General features: G+C 35.6%; 1 protein-coding gene across 5 annotated transcripts in view; it reads right to left on the reverse strand.

Annotated features, from left to right (window-relative positions):
• Positions 1 to 203: 203 nt before the first annotated feature.
• SMG9 (SMG9 nonsense mediated mRNA decay factor) overlaps positions 204 to 12,036 on the reverse strand; it is a 79,711-nt gene continuing 67,878 nt past the window's right edge. For 4 of the 5 annotated variants that reach the window (XM_033963887.1, XM_033963889.1, XM_033963888.1 and 1 more), the window contains 3 exons: positions 11,827 to 11,952; positions 4,199 to 4,343; positions 204 to 742 (listed from right to left, as the gene is read on the reverse strand). In XM_033963887.1, the coding sequence (XP_033819778.1) occupies positions 664 to 742; positions 4,199 to 4,343; positions 11,827 to 11,952 (350 nt within the window). In that variant the 3' untranslated portion in view covers positions 204 to 663. Of the gene's footprint in view, positions 743 to 937; positions 1,014 to 4,198; positions 4,344 to 11,826; positions 11,953 to 12,036 lie in introns of all 5 variants that reach the window. The other variant, XR_004541128.1, reaches the window with a different exon arrangement.

Here is a 12,036-nt window from a genome sequence, read left to right on the forward strand (position 1 = left end):
TGCCGAAGGTTGGTAACATAGTAAATGACAGCAGATAGATTACGCACACACTGTTACCCACAGGGAGGGTAAACAATGTGCATCTATAAATGTAAGAATACATATATTTACATATAGACATGTGGGATTTGCTATGTATATATTTATGTATGCATATTGGCATCTAGCATAAAAGAAAACAAAATTCACACTCCCCTTTAGTCTCTGCTCAAACATCTGCTCTCAGTTTATTGTCTTCTAGATTGCATATTTCACATCTACTGCCATGATTCCTGCAACCATGGAGTCCTGACATATGGCTCCCTTCATATAGCAACCTGACAAAATAACTTGCACACAAGAGCAGTTGCCAGCCTCAGGCCACATCAGTACTCACTACTATGCTTGTGTGTCCCTTCCTTTACAAAGCACGGCCAGCTCTCTCCTCCATGTACTGCCAAAGAGTTAGTGACTCTGCTAATGTTCCTTCACTGCAGTTTTGATCTCACCTAACTCCAATTCCTACATGTCCCCAAGAGACTCCCTCTTCCCTTTCAAACAAAAAAGGGGCCCAAACATGTTGGATCATCATCATCCTCTAAAAGGGAGGGGGAACATGTGCTGATTGCATCCTCTGCCGTTATCATTGATTTTTTTTTCCCACAGCCCTCCCCAAAGATTTCTTTAACCCAGCAGCCGGCTGTACTCTGAGAGAGCCGAGGACTTCTTCACAGCATCCCAGATCCGTGCAGCATAATGAAACCTGCCAGAGAGAGAGAGACAATTTCAACCACTAGAAGAAGACAAGGAAGAGTCAGAAATAAGGCCTGCAGACAGAGTTAAACATCCTTATCCATTCCTTTACCTCGCTCTCCCTGAAATAGCTAAGCTCCAGTAATGTCATTTTGTAGAAAACCCCATATGTATTTAACTTACAGTGTAATATAATTTCTAGTACCTATTTGCGGCCCTCAGGGACTGAACTTGGACAAGCATGCTGTAGACACTGCAGAGGTCATACCTGTGTTCTTTTTCTGAAAGTTTAAAAATACCATTTTTTACAGTGATAACATGGTACAATATTTCTTTTATGTCAATGTTCTTTTCTCGCTGGTTATTTAAAAAAAATCTCACTCCTTTTCTGTGGTGTTACCTTTTTACAGTCCTCAGAAAATAGGATGAGGGAAGACTAAACTAGAATAAGTATTTGCACAATGTCACCCCTTCTACACACATCTGTTCCTTTTTTGCTTTGGAGTTTAAAAAGTTAACCATATGCAAGACTATTTCAAAACAGGTATATTGTTTCAAATTCATTATGGGGTCAATATTCTGTGAGGCAACCAATACTTCCAGTATAGTTTCAGTCATCCTGTTTGTTTAGGAAAGATCTGGGTATGAAGAGTAGTTTTCCCTAGGCAAAGCTTGCTGAATATGTAGTCCTAAATTTAAATAAATAATTGTTACATGTTTACCTTTTAACTCTACCCCCAGAATGTTTCCAATCCTCCCCCTTTCCATCTGCATAACTTTTATCAGGACATAAAGACTTCCAGCCATACACTGGTGTCCATTCAATAAAGGGCACTCAGCTAGTACTCTATGATGGCACATTAGCAAGCCTAATCTTTTATAGAATACTAGTTCTGCCTAAGGCCCTGATTGGCTCAGATACCTAAGGCCCCTCCTCTGGGAGGAGTCTTAGGTGTTTGATCCCAGGATACAGGAGGAGCCCAAGGCCCTGATTGGCTCAGGAGCCTAAGGTCCCTCCCCTGGGAGGGGCCTTAGGTGGGCTCAAACACCTGACCCCTCCCAGGGGAGGGGCCTTAGATATCTGAGCCTTAGGCCCCTCCCCCTGCACCCTCCCCGAGAAGGGGAAGGCCTGCCATTTTGTAGTGGCGGGCCTGGAGAGCAGGAGGGACTAGGCATCCTTTCTGCTGTCATCTATTTTTAAGGTATGGGGAGGTTTGGAACATCCAGTGGCAGAAGGGAGTGGGCATTCCTCCTGCTGATTTTGGCTGGTGCGGGTGGGGGTGGGTGTTTCATGGAGAGAAGGCTTGTGGGTCTGCCACATGCAGCAGCTGCCCGTGTCCCTTCAACAAGTGCTGCTGAAGGTAGGAAGGAGCAGCCCAGCTGGACAGCTCTGAAGGAAGCAAGTGCAGACCTGGAACGAGCAAGTAGGGAGAAAAGAGGGGGGGAGGGAAGAAGCATGTTGGGACATGGGAAGGGCATGATTTTGGGACAAAAGCTGGAAGGCAGAGAGGGGGGCACAAACTTGGGACAGAGAAGGAAGGGAAGGGGCCTGAGCTTGGAACACAAGGGAGAAAGAGAGAGAGGGAGACATGTTGCCAATAGGGGTGGAGGAGAGAGGAAAAAAAGTTGAACTCATGGAGGGACAGAGAGAGATATTAGTTGGGAAAGGGAATGAGGTCTGGAGGAAAGGAAGCGTGTAGGAGGCAGAATGAATGAAATATTGGATGCACAGTCAGAAGGAAGTGCAACAAGAGACTCATGGAATCACCAGACAACAAAGGTAGGAAAAATGATTTTATTTTCAATTTAGTGATCAAGTTGTCAGTTCTGAGAATTTATATTTGCTTTCTATGTTTTGCACTATATTTGTCTATTTTTCTATAGTTTGTTACTGAGGTGATATTGAATATATTAAAGTCATCTGCCTTGACCTCTTTGACCCCCCCCCGAATATAAATGATAATTATCATTTTCTCTGCATACAGTGTGCTTTGTGTTTTTTAAATTTTGTGGTTTTTATTATGTATTGTTAATAAGATTATATTGTGTGTATATGAAAAATGAATGGAAGAAATTGCATTACAATTAGTATTATGGGAGTGAGGTCTGGGGCAGAGCTTGGGTGGGGGACTCGGTTGATATTTGTTAAACTTACGGGGTACTTGGCTTGAAGAAGTTGAGAAACACTGCTATAATATAGCAAACAAGAACCAACAGAGTCTCTGGCAATACAGTCTGACGCTTCATAGCTGTCCCACAATCACTCTCCTGCAGATTCACTGCACCAAGAGCATTGCTGATGGTTCTGGGAGTGGTTTTCAGTTTTCTGGGATCAGTGACTGCAGAATTAGTAGAGAGACAGTACCAGAGACAGCCAAGTCTGATCCCCTGCATTATCTTCATTTGTTATAGGAGAGGGAGCCGCTAGGAGGCAGTTCCGGGAATCCTGTCTGGGAGCATGCAGCCTTCCTTTCTCCTGCTGTGATGCTCCTGGTGCAACGAATCTGCAGGAGAGTGCGTGCAAGATAGCTATGAAGCGCCAGACTGTATTGACGGAGCCTGAACCCACTGGGCAAGAACTTGCATGACTCCTGATGCAAGCCTTATAGGCCGAAACACGAATCGTGTCGAGTCTCTCATTTGCTATATTATAGCATCATCCATTTGTTACTGCAATGAAGACATTTATAAGTACTCACTGCCATCCCCGACTGTCTCCATCACTGTTGTTTGGTGTTAAATTATCTGCATACTGAGGGAGACTGTAGCAGGGTGGAAGGGAATTCTGACAAGGAGTTGGAGAAATTTTCTTCTGGGGAAAAAGGTGGGCGGTTTTCAAGATAGCTAGGCAAAAATACAAGTGCTGGTTGCAGGAGAATAGGGAGATGAATGGAGGAAGTGTTATTGCTTCATTGACTGTGAGGGGAAGGGAGATAAACAGTATTTTCCTGGATTTGTTCCTAGAAAAGACTATAGCATTCAGGAAATTCTGAGCATGTTTGGACTATGGAATTCCAACACACACCTGCATATTTTACCTATTTGTGCAGGTGATAAGGAGGGTTGGGTTAAAATACAACAAGCATGTAGGTTACAAAGGTACATGTGGTGCCCTCCAACCCCTCCCTTTTAAACTAGGAAAACAATGTGCATGTTGTGGAAACTTGAATGTCCTTTTAGCTGGGCAGCACCCAGGTCAAATTACCTGAAGAAATAACTTTGAATATTGTTCTAAATGTTAATATTGTAATTTTAAAAACTGATTAAAAAATTGCTCTCATCCCAGTGCACTCTGGGCAAAAAAAAAAAATCATAGATCCAACAATAATGGATGGAGTAACAGGCTCCCCACAGATCTTTCTTCTGGAATCCTCTCCCCAACTTTGCACTAGGGCATACTTTGAGCACCTTCACACTGTCCACCAAAAGGAACTGGGGGGGTGCTGCATCACTTCATTTCTCTTACCAGTTTTTCTCTGTCAGGATGGTGTGAGACAGCTGGGGTCGTGACATTGACATGATCTGGCTCCTGAGTTTTCCGATGAGCGACTGGAAGCTTGGATGGCCCTTGTAGCCAGGGAGCACAGAAAAAAGTGGAATGGCCCCAGAACCTGAGGAGGGCAGGTGGAGAGAGAACAGTTGAAACCTCTAGGCTCCTTTTTTTTTTTCATTATATTTTTATTTTCAAATTTCACAAAAAGTGTACACAATAATAAAATACATTGGATACATGTATGGTATCACTTTTATGTCTAACACAATGTATATCTGAATTTGATTTTCCCCTTCACCCTCCCCCCACCCCTTCATCACTTTAATATAGTATTTTCAAATTTTATAAAAGTATACAATATATTAGAATACAATTGATAATTATTTATTAACATATTTATATCTAATACAATATATTCTGGATAAATTTCCCTCCCCCCACCCTTCTATTATTTTTTAATCATTTGTTACATTTTGTATCATATATTATAGTATATTATATATAAATTATTTTCCTTATCCCCCCTATATGTGTGTCATAAAAAAAAAAAAAAAAAAAATCTCTAAAAGAAGAAAAGAAGAAAAAGTATTCTATTATTTAATCATTGCAGTATTTTGTCAATGGCCCCCATATTTTTATAAATTTATTATATGTCCCCTTTTGTACTGCTATTGTTCTTTCCATTTTAAAAACATGGCATATTGTATTCCACCAAAATGTGTAGTTTAGGTTGTTGTAATTTTTCCAATTATTAGTTATATGTTGAATGGCAACCCCTGTCATAATTAATAAAAGTTTATTATTTTCTGGTGAAATTTGACTTTTTTTTCTCATCATTGTTCCAAATAAAATTGTATCATATGATATTGCAATATGATTTTCCATTAATTTATTAATTTGTGGCCAAATTGAATTCCAAAATATTTTAATATAAGGACAATGATATAATAAATGATCTAATGTCCCTGGTTCTAGATTACAGTGCCAGCATCTATTAGACTTAGAACTGTCTAATTTTTGTAAACGAGTAGGGGTCCAAAAAGCTCTATGTAATAAAAAGAACCATGTTTGTCTCATAGACGCTGACACTGTACATCCCATTCTCCAAGACCAAATTAGTGGCCATTGAGATGCATTAATTTGATGTCCAATCTCAATGCTCCAAATGTCTCTTAGACCATTTTTTGGTTTTTTATTCAAATATCCAGATATTAATTTATACCACAATGCGGCTTGATGTCCTAGGAAGTCTGCTTTAAAGCATAAGAACTTTAAACTATATTGATTGTTTAATGATTTCCATTCAGGGAACCCAACCTGAATGGCCTGCTTCAATTGCAACCATTTAAAACTTTGTGTTTTATTAAGACCAAATCTATGTTGCAATTGTGAAAAATCCAGCAGTTTACCTTCTGAAATAATATCATCTAGAGATCTAATTCCTGCAATAATCCAGTTCTTCCAAAGGATTTGAGCTCCGCCAATTTTGATCTTGGAGTTTATCCATATGGATTGATTAGTTGATTTATATATTGGGATGGGTGTTAATTTATCAATAAATCTCAATGTTTTCCAAGTATCCATTATTATTTTGTTTTCTCTGTATCTTTTAGGTATATTAATACTTGGTAAATGAACTAAATTTAGGGGAAACATAAGGCGCCATTCCAAATATAACCAATCTGGTGCATTATCTATAAGTTCTGGGAGGATCCAATACATACCCTGACGTAGTATATAGGCTTGATGGTACCTATAGAAATTTGGAAAATTTACCCCTCCCTCCTTAATTGATTTTTGTAAGGTTACTAAAGCTATTCTAGGTGTTTTACCAAGCCAAAGAAATTTTGTTAAAATTCTATTAAGCTTCTTATAAAAGGACCCCTGAAAATAAATAGGTATCATACTCATTTGGTAGCAAACCACAGGCAACATCATCATTTTAATAGTTTGAACTCTTCCCCACCAAGAAATATGTAATGGGTTCCATTGCTCACATAACTCTGTAACTCTTTTCAATACAAATTTTTCATTTTCTTTTACTGTATCTTCAATTGTTTTTTTAACTTGAATGCCTAGATATTTAAATCCTTCTTCTTTCCATATAAATGGAAAAGTATCAAATAATCCTTTTACACAGTAAACATTCAAGGGTATAATTTCAGATTTATTCCAATTAATTTTATAACCTGAAAATTTGCCAAACTTATCAATTAATTCCAATAAAGAAGATAAGGTAGACTCTGGATTTCTCAAATAAAGTAAAATATCATCAGCATAAGCCGAAATTTTATATTCCATATCTGAATATGGAATTCCTTGTATCTCCCTCGTTTGCTGTATTGCTAACAATAAGGGTTCTAATACAACATCAAATAACAAAGGAGATAAAGGACAACCTTGTCTAACTCCCCTCTGCAATTGAAAACCATCAGATATCTTATTATTAATATTTAATCTTGCAATCGGGAAGCTATACAGTGTTTTTACCATTTGTATAAATCCAGAACCTATACCAAACCATTCTAAAGCCTGATACATAAAATTCCATTCTACCCTATCAAATGCTTTCTCGGCATCTAATGAAACTGTAAATGTCGGTTCATCCATTTTTTTTGATAAGTTTAGCATGTGAAATAATAGTCTAGAGTTATTGGAGGAATGTCTTTTAGCAACGAAACCCGTTTGATGCATATCTATAATATGTGGGAGAGCTTTGGCTAATCTTAAAGCCAAAATTTTCGCCAAAAGTTTATTATCAACGTTTATCAAAGATATAGGCCTGTAGTTTGAAACCAAAGTAGGATCTTTATTTGGCTTAGGTAAAACAATTATTATTGATTCAGCCATAGTACCTTTTATATTACCTTTTATAAGTTGTGTCTGATATAATTTTAATAAATGTGGGGAGAGGATATTTTGAAATGTTTTATAAAATTCTACTGTGTAACCATCACCACCTGGAGCGGATCCAACTCTAAGAGATCTCAATGCTGTTTCTAATTCTTTTAATGATATAGGTTCTTCTAAACTTCGTTTTATATGATCAGGAATCTTAGGTCCATTTATTAAATCTAAAAATTTTTTTCCATCTTTTTGTCTCTCCAAATAAGGTTCGGAAGAATATAGATCCTTATAAAAATTTAAAAATTGTTTTAATATTATATTTGTTTGATTTGTTATTATACCATTATCATCTTTTATTCCATTAATATTAGTTCTTTTTTTTGCCTTAAGATAATTTGCTAATAATTTTCCCGCCTTATTAGAACTTCCATAATACACCGTTTGCTTGGAAAACAAATCTTTTCTTATCATTTTTGAAGTTAATTCATTATATTTACCTTTTACTTTCAAAAGAGCTTGCAAAACTTCATATTCCCATTTACTTATCAATTTAGCTTCTAATATTTTTATTTCTTTTTCTAATTCTATATATTGTTTTTTAATTTGTTTCCTAATAAAAGCTGAATATGATATGATATTACCCCTCATAGTTGCTTTAAATGCATCCCATACATTCTCTATAGATGTATCTTCCACTAAATTTATTTGAAAAAATTCATTAATTTGTGTTTTAAAATTTTCTAAAAATTTGTCATCCACAAGCAATGTATTATCAAATCTCCAAAGAGGTCTATTATTTTCTAATTGATCTAATTGTAATTCTATCCATATTCCCGCATGATCCGAAATGATAATAGGATCAATGGAGGCTTTAATCACTTGTTGCACTTTATTTGTTGAAACAAAAATATAATCTATTCTTGAAAATGATTTATGAACCTGTGAACAAAATGAATACTCCTGATCATTAAAATGAAGAATACGCCATATATCTTTCAAATCACATGATTGAACTAAGTTGTCTAGACCTAAAGATTTAATATTTTTACCTGGTTTTTTATCCAATAATGGATCCATTACAGCATTAAAATCTCCAGCCACCACTAAATTAGAGGCAGCCAGTGGTAATAACATATTTTGTAGCTTTTTGAAAAATTCTGATTGATTCGAATTAGGGGCATATATATTAAATAACGTCAGGGTATCATTTCCCATACCTATATCGATATGTATCCATCTTCCATGTGGATCTGAATTTTTTACCTTTATATTGGCCATACATTTTTTATTTATAAGGATTGCAACCCCTGCTTTTTTACCCACTGCTGGAGCAAAAAAACATTCTTTTATCCATCCACCTGATAATTTCTGTGATTCCTTCATATTAAGATGGGTCTCTTGCAGACAGTAAATATCTGCATTTTGTTTTTTTAAAAATGTTAATATTTTTTTCCTTTTAATTACGTGATTCAGGCCATTGACGTTGATTGAATATATTTTAAAAGACATTATATATTTTTATATTTTTCATTATCTTATTCTTCCTCTCCTCTTTCATATTTAATAACCAAAAAATTTTCTTCATGACACACATATTTAACCCTAATGTATCTCCCTTAATTATTCTAATAAATTTTCTTCTTATCCCTCCCTTTCCCACCCAATACATTGGCTGCTTAAGGATACACATTGGAACTATAATCCTAACATTCTCCCCATTCCAGGCAATCAATATTTAATTGTTTAAACAAATTTCCCTTCTATCTATCTATATTGATCTTTTATATTTATTTAATCATTTTCCATAACATTTTATTAATGTATCATTTTCCATTTAACAATATGTTAATTTGTATTTCCTTAGTATTATGATTTCAACATATAATTATTTTAAACTTATATGCAGTGTATTATTTAATAATTTTCATATATTCTGTTCTTTCTTTCATATAATTATTATTGTCTTTTCTTTGTATTGTTTTCCTCCATTTCTTCAAATGTTTCGATATGTTATATTTCCTAATTTTTCATAGAGTCTTCAAAACCTTCTTAATATATTATGTTAATATATCATAGGTTCAGGTTTAGAAAGAAACTCTTTTAGTTTTTCGGGATCCTCAAAATATAACGATTTGTCTCCAGATGACACTCTCATTTTCGCTGGATAGTATAGACCATATTTAAATCCTTTTTCTTTGAGTAGAGGTCTCATATCTAGTAGTCTTTTCCTTTTAGTTGCTGTGTTTTTGGCGAAATCTGGTAAAAACCATAATCTTGATCCTTTATAATTTAAGTTTTTATCTTTTTTTGCAGCATTTAGTATCTCTAGCGCTTGTTGGTATCTCAACATTTTGAAGATGATTGGTCTTGGTCTGTTTTTATTTTCTAAATTTTTTATTGGGATTCTATGCGCCCTTTCAATTTCAATTGTTTGTTTCAAGTCTAATTGTAGAATTTTTGGAATTAAATTTTCAAGGAAAAGGATAGTATTTTTTCCCTCTAAATTTTCTTGTATTCCGAAGAGTTTGATGTTCTTTCTTCTTCCTCTATTCTCGTAATCCTCCAGTTGATCTTTTAATTTATTTAATTCCAGGTTGTCGTTTTTACATCTTTTTGATTCACATTCTATAGTTTCCATTTTTGATTCTAGTTCAGTTGTTCTTTTGTTGTTAACTTCCATTTGTCTATGTATATTTAAAATTTCTTCTTTCATTTCAGACATATTAGTAATAGTTTCTTTCAGCATTTGTTTGATTTGTTTTAATTCTTCCATGACTTCAGCTTTGCTTAATGTGTCTGATTCTTCGATAGGAAGTGGTATCTTGCTTGGTGTTATTTGTTCTTGTTTCTGTCTTTTTGCAGATGTACCAGCCTCATTTTTGTTTTGTCTGGTACTTGCCATGTTATTGTTCTCTTTTTCTTTTTCTTGGTTATTATTATTTCTTGTATTTAAATCTTTTAGATTTGGTATTCTTAGGTTTTTAATCTCTTTTCTTCCAAGATTTTGTTATATATTTGAATTAGAAATTTTTCTTTTTATGCTCTTTTCTTTTTCCTTTATCTATGTTAGTTTGAAAATTCTTTTCTCACTTTTTCAATGATATAGGGGAACTCTTTTTTTCCCTCCTCTTACAAGCCCAATCGCAGCTCCGATTAAGGAGAGTAACACTTTTTTAGAGTTATTTTTCCTATTTTGACCAACTTTAAGCAATTTTCTTCTGTTTTTTCTCAGTGTCTCTCAAATTCCTCAATGTCTTGCTGTTTCAGTTTTTTTTTAAAAGTTCCGTTGAACCTTTTCTCTGTCTCCTCTCTCACAAGCCCAATCGCAGCTTTGCCAGAGGAAAGTGATATTCAGTATTTATTTATTTATTATTAGTAAGCTGACATTTATTTGTCTTCAGTGCTTCAGCACCCGATTTCTGAGAGAAAATGCAAGTCCTTCTCTCTCTTTTTTTTAATCCCCTTTTTTTTTTTTTCAATATAGCTGGTCAGAACACAAATTCCTTTTTCACAATTTTTCCAATCAATCTGATCTTTCACTTGTACTTCGCGGTTTCAACGCTGTATTCAAGTTCAATGAAACCGTCAAAATCACAAATGGTTCTCTTCCTTCCCTTTTCTTGTCTGCACTTATCTCACTTCAACTGCCGCATTTCAGGTTATCTTTTTTTTTTTTTTGTCTATTTTTAATCGGATCACAATCTGATTATCTGGTCTTTCACATTCATCAGCATCAGTACTGCTCCAAAGTCTCCCGAATCAGTTGAAATACAGACAGTTCTCAGCTTTCCTGACTTTTCACAGCTTCCTCTTTTTTTTCTGTTTCAGTATATATTTGTTCAGAATAAAAACTTTTCTCCTCTTTTTTTTCTATTTCGCCAAACTGTTCAATCCCATCTACCATGCTGTTTCAGCATTCAAACTTCAATAAACCGCCAGCACAAACGGTTCTATGCCTTCCCGACTCTCATCAGCACAAATCGCGCTTCAAATATATCAATTCAGCTTTTTTTTTTTTTTCTTTAGTTATATTTTATCAGAACATATCCATTCTTTACATTTTCTCAATCAAACTTATATCTCATAGTCTCTTGAAATCGCCGACACTGACAGCTCTTTGCTTACCAACTTCCTTCAGCTTTTTTTTTTTTTTTTAATTTCAGTTCACGTTCGTCTCTCAGTCTCAGCACTGCTTTCAAGCCACTCTAAAACCTCCGAAAACACAGACTGCTTTCCCAATTCTCTTCAGCTTCTTGTTATATCTGGTCAGAATATAAACATATACCTCAGCGCTGTATTCAATTCTTTGTAACCGTCAGCTCAAACGGCACTCCGCTTTTCCGTCTCCTGTCTGCACATACCCTTCTTCAAATACCGCAATTTAGGATTTTGTTTTGTATCTTTTATTCAGCTTTCCGTTTATATATTTTTTATACAATTATTTGAAGGAAAAATAATTTTTTTCTTTATTTCATTGCCTGGATGGTGAGGAGCTTCAGGATCACACCTCCATCCGTGCTCGCGCTAAGCCACGCCCCCCGAAACCTCTAGGCTCCTTATGAAAAATAAAAAAGTATTTTTTATACAAAGCTATCAATGTGCTAGATAAGCAGCATGCACAAATGTATATTTAAGGCTTAAGGGGCTTGTTCAGGGTCAATAAAAAGTGTGCAGCAGATCAGAAACTCTACAGCAAACTGTCCTTCAGTGCTAGGGAGAATGTGTCTATCAGGGTGTCAAGGATATTACCACACCTGCTCTGGACACCGTCTCATCACTCTCACTGTCCATGAAGGGAATCAGGAACAGATTCACCTCAGATTCTAGGTAATCACTGCTTAAGCCAGGGAAAATATTACAGTCCAGCATAGAAAGGGTACCTGAGAGGACAGAAATGCAAGTGTTACTCAGGAATCCCACACCCCTAACTCTCCCCAGTACATGAAATCCATTGTGTAACTTTG

The sequence above is a fragment of the Geotrypetes seraphini genome, chromosome 11 (assembly GCF_902459505.1).
Source record: "Geotrypetes seraphini chromosome 11, aGeoSer1.1, whole genome shotgun sequence".
Lineage (NCBI taxonomy): Eukaryota > Metazoa > Chordata > Amphibia > Gymnophiona > Dermophiidae > Geotrypetes > Geotrypetes seraphini.